The sequence below is a fragment of the Acomys russatus genome, chromosome 9, assembly GCF_903995435.1.
Source record: "Acomys russatus chromosome 9, mAcoRus1.1, whole genome shotgun sequence".
In the NCBI taxonomy this organism is placed as follows: Eukaryota; Metazoa; Chordata; class Mammalia; order Rodentia; family Muridae; genus Acomys; species Acomys russatus.
In genome coordinates, this window is record NC_067145.1 from 36,990,215 (window position 1) to 37,005,599 (window position 15,385).

Consider the following 15,385-nt stretch of genomic DNA (forward strand, 5'->3'; position numbering starts at 1 on the left):
AGTCAACAGTCTGAATAAAAGTGAGCCAGGCTGTATGGAGTCACTGCTGATGCCAGATACCAGACTGTGCGTACATACATACAACAAATAGACTGTACAATCTTTTAAAGCAGTTTAATAAACTCCACAAAATAGTTATCAGGTGCATTGAATTATTTACACAAGTCAATTTCCAAATCTCGCATTCAAATAAAAGGAATAAAAATAAGATTTCTGCTCTTAAGTCAGCAGCTCCTTCCTGAAATGGGTAGGTAAAATAAGGTATTTTACATGAGAGGAAGGAATCTATCTAAGAGGTATTCTTATTTGGCTAAGAAAATAGGTCCCTTTTAGAGTTATAGAGATGAGAGAATACAAAATGATACTTTCTAGATTTTTAGACCTCTGTTTAAAGTTATTGAAGAGAGAAGCTGATCCAGGTTCCCACTCAGAGCAAATCATCAAAGGTGTGATGGGAGGGTAGTTAATTTCTCACTTCCTGCACTTGGAAGATGAGGCCAGGATTTGCTCCTATTTCTGACTGAAAATACGACTGCACAAGACACACATCATTGAATCCTGACTAACACTTCTGGCTCCATGCTCTAGGGAATTTGACATTTTGTTCCTTCCATTTCCAAAGTGTGCTACATGGAGAGGGGTCTGTTGGGATCAGGCATACGATTTTAGGGTATTCAAAACTAACATACATTTCTAAACTTTTCCAAGCTCACCATTTAGTGTAACAAACCAAATGCTATCTCGCAAACTATGAAAAACTCACAAACCTCTGTCACTGCAACCTAAGAAGATGGCAGAAGCAAAGCACTTGTGTGTGTTTCAGATTCTTAGACTCATGTCAGATGTTTCTCTTTGAAAGGATCTTTAATCCTTTTATTTCACTCAATAAAAGATTCTAATCTAGCCCCAAGGCAAATCAGAAACAGTCAGAAAACATAAAAGGTGGTGGTAATAAAGGAAGCATGAACCTTCACAGTTTGTGTAGCTTCTCCAAGCACCCACAATGAAAATGCAAGTTGAGTTTGTTTGTTTGTTTGTTTTTTATTCAATCACTCTGTGAAAAATACCTCAGTAAATAGTAACATTTTTCCCTTTAGTGATCTCCCCACTGGAATACCCACCCACCCACTCCCCGTTTTCTAAATTTTAGATTTTTAAAAAAATTGTATACAAATAGACTAAATTTGATTTAAAGTAAACATATAAAAGTCAAGAAGAATATTGCTTGCAACAATGGACATGGAAGTAGAAGAATGACCAGGCAGGGAGCACATAGACACGGCTCCTTACAATGAGGTCAGGAAAACCTGGCTCCCAGATGCTTCTCTATCCAAGATGCCTGTGCTGAGAACCTTTGCTTTCAGCCACAAAATCTGAGTTTTATAATTACACCTTCATGTTAGCAGAAAAAGAGAACCTGGGAGGGAGAAGAGGTGGTAAAAACAAAAGCCAGGAACAACCAATTGCAAGAAAACTGAAAGGCACAAGCACCCATGTAATCTAGATAGAATGTTCCTGGAGGGAGGCAGGAGAGGGATACTTTTGGTTCAGCACAACAGTCAAGTTAATCTTGCTACCGCTGAAAGAGAATCATATAAAACAGGTGTGTAGAAACACAACAAGCACATCTTACTTTTGAGGAAGAAAGCTCAGAAGACAGCTAGAGAAAATGGTGCAGAGATACAATCAGTACTATTTATTTGGATGTCTGTGCCATGGTGGGTACAAACTATATTCTCTGCTCTATGGGATCAAAATTAAACCAGAATAAAAGTGAACAAACACCCCCCTCCCCGATCCCAAAAGAGCAGCAGGAAGGAATGCAGGAAACCTTACAGAGCATACTGATTTCAAAGGCGCAGTGTGCACTCCTGACTTGGATGTGCATTCAACTCTGCCACCTACCATGTGGCTCTGTCTAGTATCTATAACCAGACAGGAACCAGAAACAGGCAAGCTACCAAGTACTCTCTGCCTCAAAACAACTTCCCTTTCCTTCATTTCCTCCTCCCAGATAAGAGTCTGTTTCCTCCATGAAAGAAATGCTGTTCATGACGGCCGGGAAGGCTTGACACTGGATTTCCAGAACACTGATCTCACGTCCCTTAAAGCCTTTGTGTGCACAGAGGCGGGAGTGAAGGCAGCCTTGAGGGGGCTATATGTTAAAAACAGAAGGAAAGGAGAAAAACAAACCACCCAAGTTCATCTTTTCTCAAACAAAAGGAGAAACTGCAGGAGGGCATGGCCTCAGGAGGGTGCCCCACTTAGGAGATGATGGCCGGGGACCACCGTGGCAGAATCAGGTTGTCAGCACTTGCCGAACGCTTCCTCATGGGTTTTCTCAGGTCCTTGTACTTGTCCTCACAGAGACGAGAAATGGCCTGAGGGAGAAAGACAGCTGAAGGTCAGGGCACACATCAGGTCCCATGGGGACTCCCTTAGCCAGGGCCTCTGCAAGGCTGACGCCTCTGCTGGTTCAACAGGCCTTGCTGCCCAGCACAACTGTAACCCTGTTTGGCATGGAGTGGGGTTAGTGGGTGGGTGTCCTCATGATCATGGAAGCAGAAAAGAAGGAACACCCAAGACTACTGTGAGAGACATCAACGATGAGGATTGTAATGGTGAGAGACAGTCATAGTAAGGATGGCAGCAAATAAGGTATCCAGGGTAAAGTGACATGGTGGGTGGTCTTGAGACTAGACTGAGGGGTTTTGAGGGACAGAGAGGGCACATGGGACTAGGATGGAAAGTCAGTCTATAGCAGCACAAACCAATAATTTTAAGAGAACATGTTAAAATTCAAAATTGCATTTTAGGAAAATAACTCCAAGTAGCAGCAGAGAGACAGACTGGAGAAGAGAAACAACACAGGCATCCACGTTGAAGGCAAGCAGTCACCTGAGTGAGCAGAGAGAATACCAGGCTAAGCAGTCTCGCCTGAAGCATAATGCACACAGTACACATGGACACAGTAAAACACAAGTCAGATTCTTGAGGGGCATCTGAGCTCTTGGATCAAGTTCTTTTACTTAAATTTCCTAAGATTAGTAATTGCTATTTCTCATAAATAGTGTGTGTCTAAATTCATCATAGCAACAGATAGATAGCAGGATTCTCTCTTAACCAGATTGTATGTCGTGACAACAGCTTTCTCTGACATGTAGACAGAGTAAAAATACTGAGCCCAACTGAGAGTCATTTTCAAAAGACACCTGCCCAGCCTAAGAGTACTCTGCATGAGGCACAAATCTGAACAGGCGAGAGGACACTGAAACCTCCCTGCGTTCTGTTTTAATCCCAGTGCTCAGTACCCTACCCAGCCTCTTTCCTTGTTTGCTTTACTAAGGTCTCTTCTTAAGATAAATGGACTGTGGGGGGTGTGGTGGCACACACTGTTAATCCCAGCACGTGAGAGGCAGAGGCAGTAAGATTTCTGTGAGTTTGAAGACAACTTGCTCTCCATTATAGGTCCAGTGAGTTCAGTCAGGGTTGTATAGAAAGATCTTGTCTAAGAGAGAGAGACAGAGAAAAGAGATACACACATTGAGAGAGAGAGAGAGAGGAGAGAGAACACTACAGCAAAACAAACAAAACAGACTCTTTTACTTGTTTGCTCTCTTAACTGTAATTTTTAAGAGCTCTCAAGAAAAACTTAGAACCTTTGTGCCCAAATTGACAAGTTCAAGTACAATGAGCAGGAATAAGGAAGATATTCTATTACTAGAGAGAGAGAAAATCTCAATGAGGAGCTGTCTCTTGCTGCTCTCTGTCCACTTTCCCCTTGGGGTAGCCAGGCCTGCTGTACACCAAGCTGTACAAGAGGGAGTGACACTTAAGCAGGCAAGGGTGAGTGCAATGTAGAGTCTCGGCTAGCAGTGGGCACAACCACACTCAGGAACAGCTTTTGAGAACTGGTTTGGATTACTGGGGCAAGGGGGGAATTTATGCCTCTGGGGCAGGCTTTTGTGGCTGTGCACCACTGGCAGGGCAGGGACATTAGAAGGTGCTTTACCTGCATGCTCAAGAGGCTGTAGGGTGGGGGGTGGGGATGACACATTATAAGGTCAAACAAGGAATGAAGCCAGATTACTGTCAAGGTAATACATTCTTGTTAGGGTTGATGGTGGGGAAGGCACCTTGATGGTGCAGGTTGGAGGCAGCCAACCTTAAGGTATCACAATTCGAAGTTCCTTTGAGTCTTCCTTCATAACCCTGGGCCACTGCAGTCCCACAGTTGAGAGCAAAGTGGCTTTGTGGGCATGTCTATAGGGGACTGCCCTGATTGTCTTAATTGACGTAGGAAGATCTGTCCACTCTGGGTAGCCCATCCCTTGGTTTGGGTCCTTGACAGAGTAAGCTAGTTAAACACTAAGTGTGTACACCTTTATTCTCCCTCTGTTCGCAGATGTGATGTTTCTAGCTGCTCCGACTTCCATTGAAATAATGAACTAGAATGTTAGCCCTAACCCATTTCTCCTTCATGCTGTTATCAGGATATTGTATAACAGTATCAGCAAGAAAACTACAACAACCGTGTTCAAGAGAACAAATGTGAAGAAATTCAATCTAAATAAAACTTCCATAGAAGCTTCAAACAACAACAATAACACAAACCTCTTTCCACTTCTAGCTTGATTTTATTCAACTGCTGGTATTGTCAGATCACCATGCCATAGAGGGAGACAAACAGTGGAGCAGACACCACAAGTTTTAAAAAGGACTCTCCCATCTTCCACTGTGGTTTACGGCTCTGTTGCTGGTTTGTTGTTGTTGCTGTTGCTGTTGCTGGTGGTGGTGGTGGTGTGTGTGTGTGTGTGTGTGTGTGAGAGAGAGAGAGAGAGAGAGAGAGAGAGAGAGAGAGAGAGAGAGAGAGAGAGAGAGAGAGAGAGAGAGAGAGAACGAACTTGGCATAAGCTAGAATCATTAGGGAAGACAAAAACCTCAATTGAGAAAATGCCTCCATCAGACTGGACTATGGACAGTGCCACTCATAACAAAGCACAGTGAGCAAGCCACAAGAGCAAATTATTAAGTAGCACTCCTCCTTAGCCTTTGTGTCAGTGCCTGCCTTGCCTTCCCTCTCAACGATGGACTATGGCGGAGAACTATAATTCTTTCCTCCTCAAGAGTTATTAGCTGTTTTATCATAGCAGAGAAACCAAACCACAACAGGTCCTTTGGCTGGGATCACATTGCCTCGTGGCTGAAGGTCCTGAGGGAATGAACAGGGTCAGCATGCAATAGCACAGTGGTGCTACACAAGTGTTCCTTGCCACTCGCCTTTTCTGCCACCCATTATACCAGATGTGAAGAGTTGGTGGAAAGACATTTGCTGTGATAAATAGTCACATGTTACTAACAACAGCCTTCAATCCAGACCATACCAGTGAGGCAGGGCTTAGTTCCAACTACAAAAGAATCATTTAGGAAAAATAACACAATAATAATAGTGTTTCTGGACCGTCAATGGCTAAAGCCACTTGGCAACTTCCCCCCACTCTCTTTTTGGTTTAAATGCCCAGTGGGAAATACTTATTTTTGTGGGCTTAATCATAAAAACAAAACAAAGCAAAACAATAAACACAAGAATGTTTTTTTTTTAAATCTTTTATTTTAAAATAGAATTGATAGATATTGAGTAAAAGCTGCTTTATGGTTGTTAAAAAATGAAATATATGGGCTGGAGAGATAGCTCAGTCATTGAAGGGTAGGCTCACAACCAAAACTATAAAAAATGAAATGTATACATGTGTGCGTGCGCACACGCGTGCACACAGACACACACACTCCCCCCCCCCTCCCCCACTCCCTTCTCTCTCAGCTAATGAACTGGCCAGTAATCCATCTAGGGTCCTGTCCTTACTTCACAACACACACTGGGCAATAGTGAAAAGTGTGGGGAAGGGAGATGTAATGGGACAATGAATGTACCCCAGTGGGCTGTGAATCCACCTTACCTCAAGCTTGTGGGCGCGCTCCCTGCTTAGAGGCTCCAGGGGAAAGCTCAGGTTGTTTGCTTCTGCCAAAGAACGAAGATCAAAGTAATACTTGGCATACACACTGGAAGGAACATTGATGTTGAACTGTAGCAATTCAAGGAACTGTCGCTCCAGCTCATTCCTGCAAAACAACAGCAGCAGCTACACTTAGCAGCCTATGAGTAGGCATGACTACCAAACCACTGAAGACCAGAATCAGGAATCTGATTAACTGCCTGGCTGAATACCAGCTATGCAATATTACCACTAAACAGATATTAAAATGTGAATCCACATGAGCTGGAGCCCAGAAAGATGAAGTCTGACTGAAATGATGAACAGGAGCTGCTTTAGGGAGATTCATGTCTCTTAGGCCCAACGCAGGTAATACCTGTCCCTCACCAGTGATGAATTCATCAGGAGCTGTAAGGAACAAGCCAGAGTCTCAGGAAACACCGAGAGGTATGCTGCCCTAAGGAGCTGAAGTCTACACTTCCTCAATAGGAGAAAAGGGCAGTGTTTAGAGATTTCCTATATGAAACGACAATTCCAGCTCTAGCCCTCAAAGAAATACCAGAAGCCTGGACATTTCGCTGGGAGTAGTGGAACATGCTAAAGACGCTGACAGACTACTCCTACCCCAGCCTTAGATTAGCTTATCTGTAGACTAGTCCCATGTACGGTTGGCTGCTGGATGGGTCTCCACAATGAGAGGAGAGGTGTCTACGTCCATACAGACGTAGGGACAGCAACAGCTAGAGTTAAATTTCAAATTTCAATACTGAAAACATCTTTCCAAAATGGTATACTTTGTTACCATCTCAAAGTAGATGGAAGACAGGGGTTAAGATCTGGGTTCTAGCTATTAGGCAGCAAGCCCCCGCACGCACGCAGGCACATACACACACACACACACACACACACACACAAATACAGATGGACCAACTAAACAAACCAAGTAGCCTGGAGGTACCAGGGACAACCAGGTAGGACCCCACCAAGTCCTTACCCTCCAAGTCTCCTTAAAGCACACCCAACACTGGTAAACTGCACCCTGTCCTCTGCACTCCATTTTTCTGGCCCACAGCTCTGCCTGCTTCCAAGAGGCCTGCTGTCACCAGGCACACCAGGTTAAGTAAGTTCCCCTACCTCAATCCCCTGCATTCCAAGTACCCTCAAAACACACTTCACAGCCGTAAACTGCACCTTATCCCCTGGACTCTTGTTTTTGGACCCACAACTCTGCCTGTTTTCACAGAGGCCATGCTGGCACCAGGGACCAAAGGTCATGCTGAAAGTAGGAACCCCAGAGAAAAGGTTAGCAACCCAAACTACAAAGGCCACTCAGGCCACAAAAACCTCAGGGGGAGACACCCTAATGGACCTGAAGACTCAAGAGTCACCAGAACTCCAGACCACTTGGGCCAGAAAACAGAGAAGACATAGAAACCAAATAAAAAAATAAATTAAAAAAAAAAAAAAACCTACCCATCCAACAAAGATAAACTCAGAAAGCAGCATCTAAGCCTAGAATAACCACAAAATCTAGATGGCTAAAGGCCAGCTTAAGAACAGAATCAACAATAGCCAGGGTAATATGACACCACCAGGGCCAAGCTATCCTACTACAGCTGAAAGACAAGAAAATGACTTTAAATCCAATTTTATGAAGATGATAAAGGCCTTTAAGGGGAAAATTAATAAGTCCCTTAAAGAAATATAGGGAAATATAATAATATGGATGAAGGAAATAAATAAAACTGTTTAAGACTTGAAAATGAAAATGGAAGCAATCAAAACACACACACACACACACACAAATGTTGAATCTAAAAAGTTTCTGGGACTTCAACAACAAAAACAATGGAAAGCCTACAATGGAAAATGAGTAATTCTCTACTCAATGACCACTGGGTCAGGGAAGAAATAAAGAAATTAAATACTGTCTAGAATTAAATGAAAATGAAGGCACAACATACCCAAACTTACAGGACACAATGAAAAAATGAGTAAGAGGGAAGCTCATAGTACTAAGTGCCTTCATAAAGAAATTGGAGAGATCTCATACTAAAAATTTAGAAGTACAACTGAAAGTTCTAGAACCAAAAGAAACAAACACATTTAATAGGAGTAGAAGGCAGAAAATAATAAAAACAGGAGAAATCAATAAATTAAAAACCAAAAAGAAAAATACAAAGAATCAAGGAAACTAAGAGTTGGTTCTTTGAGAAAAATCAATCAAATATACAAACCCTTAGCCAAACTAACTAAAGAGCAGAGAGACAATATCCAAATCAACAAAATCAAAAATGAAAAGGGAAGCATAAAAACAAACACTGAGAAAATCCAAAGATTCATTGGGTCTTACTTCAAAATGCTATACTCCACAAAATTGGAAAATCTAAGCAAGATGGATGACTTTCTTGACAGATTCCAAAAACCAAAGTTAAATCAAGGTAAAAATTTTAAATAGTTCTATAAAACCTAAGGAAATGGAAAAAAATAATTAAAAGTCTCACAACCAAAAAAAGCCTAAGGTCAGATGGTTTTAGTGCAGACTTCTACGAGACTTTCAAAGAAGAGCTAATACTAATACTCCTAAAACTTCCACAACACAGAAACAGAAGGAACATTGCCAAACTTATTCTGAGGCCATAGACACCGTGATACCTGAACCACACAAAGAGTCAACAAAGAGTTTCAGACCAATTTCCTTTATGAACATTGATACAAAAACACTCAATTAAATACTTGCAAACTGAATCCAAGAAAGCATCAAAACATCTACCATGATCAAGTAAGCGTCATCTCAGGGATGCAGGGATGATTCAATATACAAAAATCCATCAAAATCTACCATATAAACAAACTGGGAAAAAAAAAAAACAAAAACAAAAAACCCAAACCCAAAAACCTACATGATCATCTCATTAGATGCTGAAAAGGTCTTTGACAAAATCCAACACTCCTTCATGTTAAAAGCACACACCTAAACATAAAAAAGGCAACATACAGTAAGTCAATAGCCAACATCAAATTAAATGAGGAGAGACTTAAAGCAATTCCAATAAAATCAGGGACAAGACAAGGCTGCCCAATATCTCCATATCTACTATTCAATACGGTACTTGAAGTTCTAGCTAGAGCAATAGGACCACTAAAGAAGATCAAGGGAATACAAACTGGAAAGGATGACGTCAGACTGTATGACAGTATACCAAAATAATTCCAAATTCTACCAGAGAACTTCTACAGCTGATAAACACCTTCAGACACAGTTCAAGTCTCTGAAGAAAGATACTCAAGAATATAATCAAAGATGGAAATATCTCTCATGCTCACAGATGGGTGGATTAACATAGTAAAAATGGCTATCTCACCAAAAGCAATCTCAAGATTCAATGCAATTCCCATCAAAATGCCAACACAATTATTTACAGACCTTGAAAGAGTAACTTCATATGGCAACATAAAAAACTCAGAATAGTTAAAACACTCCTGTACAAGGTGTCACCATCACTGACTTCAAGCTGTACTATAGAGCAATAGTAATAAAAAACACAATGTACTGGGATAAAAACATGCAGGTTGACAAAATGGAATTGAATCGAAGACACAGAAATAAACCCACACACCAACAGATTCTTGATTTTTGACAAAGAGGCCAAAACCATACAATGGCAAAAAGAAAGCATCTTTAACAAATGGTGCCGGTATAAATGGATGTCTGCATGTATAAGAATGCAAATAGATCCACATTTATCATTCTGCACAAAACTCAACGTCCAACAGAATCAAAGACTTCATCATAAAACCAGATATACTAAACCTAATGGAAGAGAAAATGGGACATAGTCTTGAATGCACTGGCATAGGAGACAACTTCCTGAACAGAACACCAATAGCTCAGGCGTTAAGATCAACATTTAATAATGGACCTCTTGAATTTGAAAGGCTTCTTTAAGGCAGAGGACACTGTCAATAGGACAAAATGCCAGCCTACAGAATAGAAAAAGATCTTTACCAATCCTTATCTGACAGAAAGCCAATATCCAAAATATGTAAAGAACTCAAGAAACTAGACCTCACCAAACCAAATAACCCAATTAAGAAATGGGGTATAGAGCTAAAGAGAGAATTATCAACAGAAGAATCTTTAATGGCACTTAAAGAAATGCTCAATATCCTTAGTCATCAGGGAAATGCAAAGCAAAACAACTCTCAGATTCTATCTTAGACTCATTAGAATGGCTAAGATAAAAACCTCAAGTGACAATATGTGCTGGTGAGGATGTGGAGCAAAGGGAATACTCCTCCATTGCTAGTGGGAGTGCAAGCTTGTCCATCCATTTTGGAAATCAATCTAGAGGTTTCTTAGAAAATTGGGAATAGTTCTACCTCAAGACCCAGCTAACCACTCCTGGGCATATACCCAAAAGATGCTCCACCATACTACAAGGACACTTGCCCAACTATGTTCATAGCAGCTTTTTTCATAATAGCCAGAAACAGGAAACAACCTAGATACCATTCAACTAATGAATAGATAAACTGCAGTAAATTTACACAATGGAATACTACTCAGCTATTAAGAACAATGGTATCATGCAATTTGCAGGCAAATGGATGAAACTAGAAAAGATCATCTTGAGTAAGATAACTGAGACCCAGAAAGATACGTATCACTTGTAAGTGGATACTAGCCATGAAGCACAGGATAACCCTGCTAAAATCCACAAATCCAAAGACACCAAGTAACAAGGAGGGTGCAAGGGAGGATTCTTGAATCTCACTCAGAAGCAGAAATGAAACAGACTTTGGAGGTGGATGAAGAAAGGGAACTGGGTGAGAGAGGAGGTGGGAAAGGGAACAGAGTTGGGGGAGGAAGTACAAATACACTAAGAGGGGGTTGCTGGGGGGCTGAGAATCCTATCAGAGGGGCCTCTCCTATGGCTAGGCAGGACTTCCAGTGGAGGCAAGGAGACACTAACCCACCCATAAAACCTTTAACCTCAAATTTTCCTGCCTACAAGATGTGCAGGGATAAAGATGGAACAGAGATGGAGTGAATGGCCAACCAATGATTAGCTGAACTTGAGACTCCTCCCTTGGGAGGAGGCACCGTGATGCTATTAATGATATTTTGCTATGTTTACAGAGAAGAGTCTGTCTTCTGAGAGGCTTCATCCAGCAGGCGATGGAATCAGATGCAGAGACCAACAGCCAAACACAAGGCGGAACTCTGGAAATCTAATAGAAGCATGAGAGAAAGACTGAGGGAGATGGAGGGGTCAAGGACACCACAAGAAGACCTATAGAGGCAACTAAGCTGGGCCAGTGGAGGCTCATAGAGACTGAATCACCAACCAAAGACCATGCATGGGCTGGACCTAGGGCCCCTACACATATGCAACATGTGTAGCTCAGTCTTCATATGCCTCCCCTAACAACTTGAGCTGAGACCATCTCTGACTCAGTTGCCTGTCTCTGGATCCCTTTCCTCTAGCTGGGCTGCCTTGTCTGGCATCAGTGGGAGGCCTGTGGCCAGTTCTGCTAGAACTTGATGGGCCAGGGCCAGTTGGTATCCATTGGAGTAAGGGTTGCCTCCCCTTCTCTGAGGACAAAGGGACGAAGAGATGGTCTGTGTGAGGGGGCACTGGGAGGAGGGAGGGTGGCTGTGATTGGAATGTAAACTGAATAAATAAATTAATTAATGGGAAAAAATAGACACCATAATGCTTAGCCAGCATAAGGCAAACAACTTAAGTTCACTAAATAGCCTGTCTTCTTGTCCAAGAATGTACTTTACAAAAGTCTGTTCTAGACTCATCTTTTTCAATTTTCCTTATAATATGCCCAGAGAAACAAGAGTCGCAACCAAAACAAGTTTGAAGAATGTGGAAAAGATGGCCCTATATTCTTTTATTTGTTTTTTTTTTTAACAGCTTTTTTTCTATTTTTTTATTTTCCTAAATGCAAGGTGGTGTTGGTAGCAAGTAAAATGATTAACTTCAACAACCACTGTTTTGTTAATTTCTCTGCCTAATGCCTTAAAACTTAAAAGCAGTGTTTGAGTTTGCTCAGCTAGCCACAAACTCATGAACAACCCATCTATCTCAAGTTCCAGAACACTAGGAATACAGAAATGTACCATCATAGGGGCGGAGACTAGCTCTCAAAATAATGAAGAGAGACTTTTTTCTTACAACAAGCCCATTCTTCACCAGGAAGGCAATCTGTACCCATAAGCTGCTGCCTCACATTCACTTGAGATTATTTTTACTAAATCTCACTTAAATAAAGCATAGTTACTTGAAGTTAAAAAATCTAAATAACACTAACAACTCCATTTGGAGCACTGGAATTATAGCTGTACACTGTGTTGTCCTGTTTTTACTTGGGTTCTAAGGATTCTAAGTCAGGTCATAGACACTTTGCCCACTGAGCTATGTTATGCATATTTTTGCCACAAGCTGAACAACAAAACCAGACACTAGACACCTACAGAGGGAACTATATCCTCAGTTGGCATGTGATACACAGAAAAAAAGCTTGGCTTCTGGTTATTGACGATTTCTCAGAATACATAAAAAAATGGCCCTTACTGGACTACTATAAACCAAAGCAAAGCATACAAACTGGATAACAGCCCTTTCTGGGACTACACACCCTATTAGGGTGAAGGAGAAGAATTCTGTCTCCAGAGATCTGTCCTGTAGAATCCGTAAAGTCTGGCAATCTTACTTTGTTTCGTCCCACGCCTGTGCCTTTTAGTTGAAACTGGTAACATGGCTGACTGAACCAAATTCACCTCTTTAGCACATTGTCCATTCACACTGCCGTGCTCACTCTAGAGCAGTGGCTACCTTTTACAATATGAAAAGCTAAGATTAGAAGAATGTAGGGGTTCCGGATGTTCACTTTCATTCTTTGCTAGTAATCCCCCTTTTCAGCTTACCTCCTCTACTGTCATATTTAACTCTGACAACGTAGTGAGAATCAAGCACACCTTGATTTGGTGGTGTTTAACTTCTGGAGTTCTTTATATATTTTGGATATTAGCCCTGTGTCGAATGTAGGGTTGGTGATGATCTTCTTGCAGTGTGTAGATTGGCATTTTGTGGTGCTGACAGTGTCATCTGCCTTACAGAAGCTTTTCAGTTTCATGAGGTCTCATTTATTAGCTGTTGATCCTACAGCCTGAGCTATTGGTGTTCTGTTTAATTTTCTAGTGTCTTGACTTCATCTCAAAGGGAGCAATAATAGTACTCATAGATAACAAGACATCAAATGACATGCAAAAGCTGTTTCTTTGGGTGTAGAAGGTGTTAAGTAAAAGAGCTTGGATATTACTACTGTTGTCGCCATCATATAGTCCGAGCAACTTTTCACACCATGGCTATTTTAATCTTCATATATCTGGGATTCTAAAGCATGGGTTGTCTTTACTCCCTCATCTTTTTTTCTTTCTTTCTTTCTTTCTTTCTTTCTTTCTTTCTTTCTTTTTAAACGTAGGGAGGGAGTGAATTAAGAAATGAGTATTCTAGACTTCTTCATAGCCTGGAGACTAATATACATCAATCTTCCCCACTGTCAGTCATTTTTTGTTAATAGATATTATCTCCTTTCCTTTTGTAAGCATCTGTTTTATAAATTATAACTGTATTCAGAAGCTATTCTCACTTTAGCAGCTGTTTTCTTTTAAGCTGATATAACCACACAGAGAATTCATTCACCAATACTTCACCAAGTCCCCAGTTACTATCCATCCACACAAACAGGAGGGGTCAAGTAGATGACATTTCTTGGCATGCCATGGAGGACAGAAGGGTATCAGAGAGCTAATAAAATTAGAATAATCCCTAATAAAAAGCATGGGCTAGAGTTCCACTAAATACTTGTTTCCCAAGAGTCAGAATGATGTTTTAGAAGCTTCTCCCGCCCTGAAATATGGTGAAGAACTTTGTTTCTCTTGTGAAATCATTCTAATAAAAACTTCCTGTTTTTCTTACTGTCCTGAAGCAGCAGACACAGAAAGAGCTTAAAAAAGCAGCAGCAGAGCCCTGAGTACACAAGGCTACACAGGGCGTGGAGAGGTTATCATAGCATAAAGTACCACTGAAGCAGGAGGCAGCAGCGGAGAGACTGATGAGGAGCTGAGACCAGCATGCCAAAATACCCACAGCTTGGCCAATTTCCCACAACTGCATGAACTACTGGGCACAAGAATGTGACTGGTATAGAGCTAGTAACCTGCTGTCAGAGACTTCCTCAAGGTTAACTGAAGAGCTAAGGCAAGCAAAGAGCACCAGAACTGACAACAAGCCACCAAAGACTCCAGGTGGCTAAGAGAGTTGAGTGCTTCTGTGACTCAGCCTTCCCTTCTCACTTCCCCTGAGACCTGCATGTAGGTCATCAGGTAGTAGTTCTCATACAATCTGAGGTCTGGTCCAGGTGGGAAATAAATCATACCACCAGGTGGACAGCTCTGGTCAAGTGGAGACTCCTCCACTGGGCTTGAAGAGAGGATGGCAGAATAGTGCTGGTATACATCAAGCTCCAGAATAAAGAGCTGATTTTCAGTATCTGGATTTGACAAATACGGGAAATCATGGTGTGTATTCTCTGAAGCAAAGTGGGAACATTTTAATTTATTTAGCTCCTGAGCTTCTGTGTTAGGCTTATTGCCCACAGAGGGCCATGGGCTTTATTACTGATCTGATGTGACAGAGTCCAAATATAAACCCCTCAAAGGAATTATTTACTTCTAAAAGAGTCTCAGCAAATATTTTCACAAAACCAGAAAGCACTGCCAGTACCTGTTCTCAATCACAGCAATGAGAAATATGGTTCACTACATTTCCACAGGCAGCTTACAACATTCAGCCAAATTCATTCATTCTCTCCAGTACAGACCACCCCAAAGAGGCATGGGCTCCCTCTCGCTCAATCCTGAAAGAAGTGATGCTAACACTTACATGTCCTCCACTGTGATGTCTTTCAGGATCTGGCAGTAATCCACATTCCACACAGCCTGGTCATCCCACACCTTAGAGGCCAGCAGGATTGCCCCGAGAACAATGCGCTTCCAGTTGGCTGGACAGATGTCAATTTCTGCATATGTCAAGAGCCTTTCAAGGTACACCTGAGGAGACATGAGAAAGCCAGTGCTAATGCCTTCAGTTGTCTCTTCTACCTAAGTAAACTGAGCATAAAGTCCACCTCCACAGTCTTTCAGCAGGGTTACCCGGATGCATTAATTTCTTTATAGGCTATAATCAGTAAAGAAAAAAAGTCTTGAAAATATTGTCATTTACGAGAGCAGGGGGAAAAAAGGTACACTAACTATATATAAGGAAATTTGTTAAAAACTTAAAAATACATAAGCTTAAGATATTATTTTTAAC

The 15,385-nt window shown here is 41.5% G+C and overlaps 1 protein-coding gene across 1 annotated transcript in view; it reads right to left on the minus strand.

Annotated features, from left to right (window-relative positions):
• Positions 1–2,131: 2,131 nt before the first annotated feature.
• The window catches only part of Ccny (cyclin Y), a 104,894-nt gene continuing 91,640 nt past the window's right edge, over positions 2,132–15,385 (minus strand). The window contains exons 8-10 of the mRNA XM_051151148.1: positions 14,957–15,123; positions 5,958–6,120; positions 2,132–2,381 (exon numbers count right to left, since the gene is read on the minus strand). Of these exons, the coding sequence (XP_051007105.1) occupies positions 2,265–2,381; positions 5,958–6,120; positions 14,957–15,123 (447 nt within the window). The 3' untranslated portion in view covers positions 2,132–2,264. The remainder of the gene's footprint in view (positions 2,382–5,957; positions 6,121–14,956; positions 15,124–15,385) is intronic.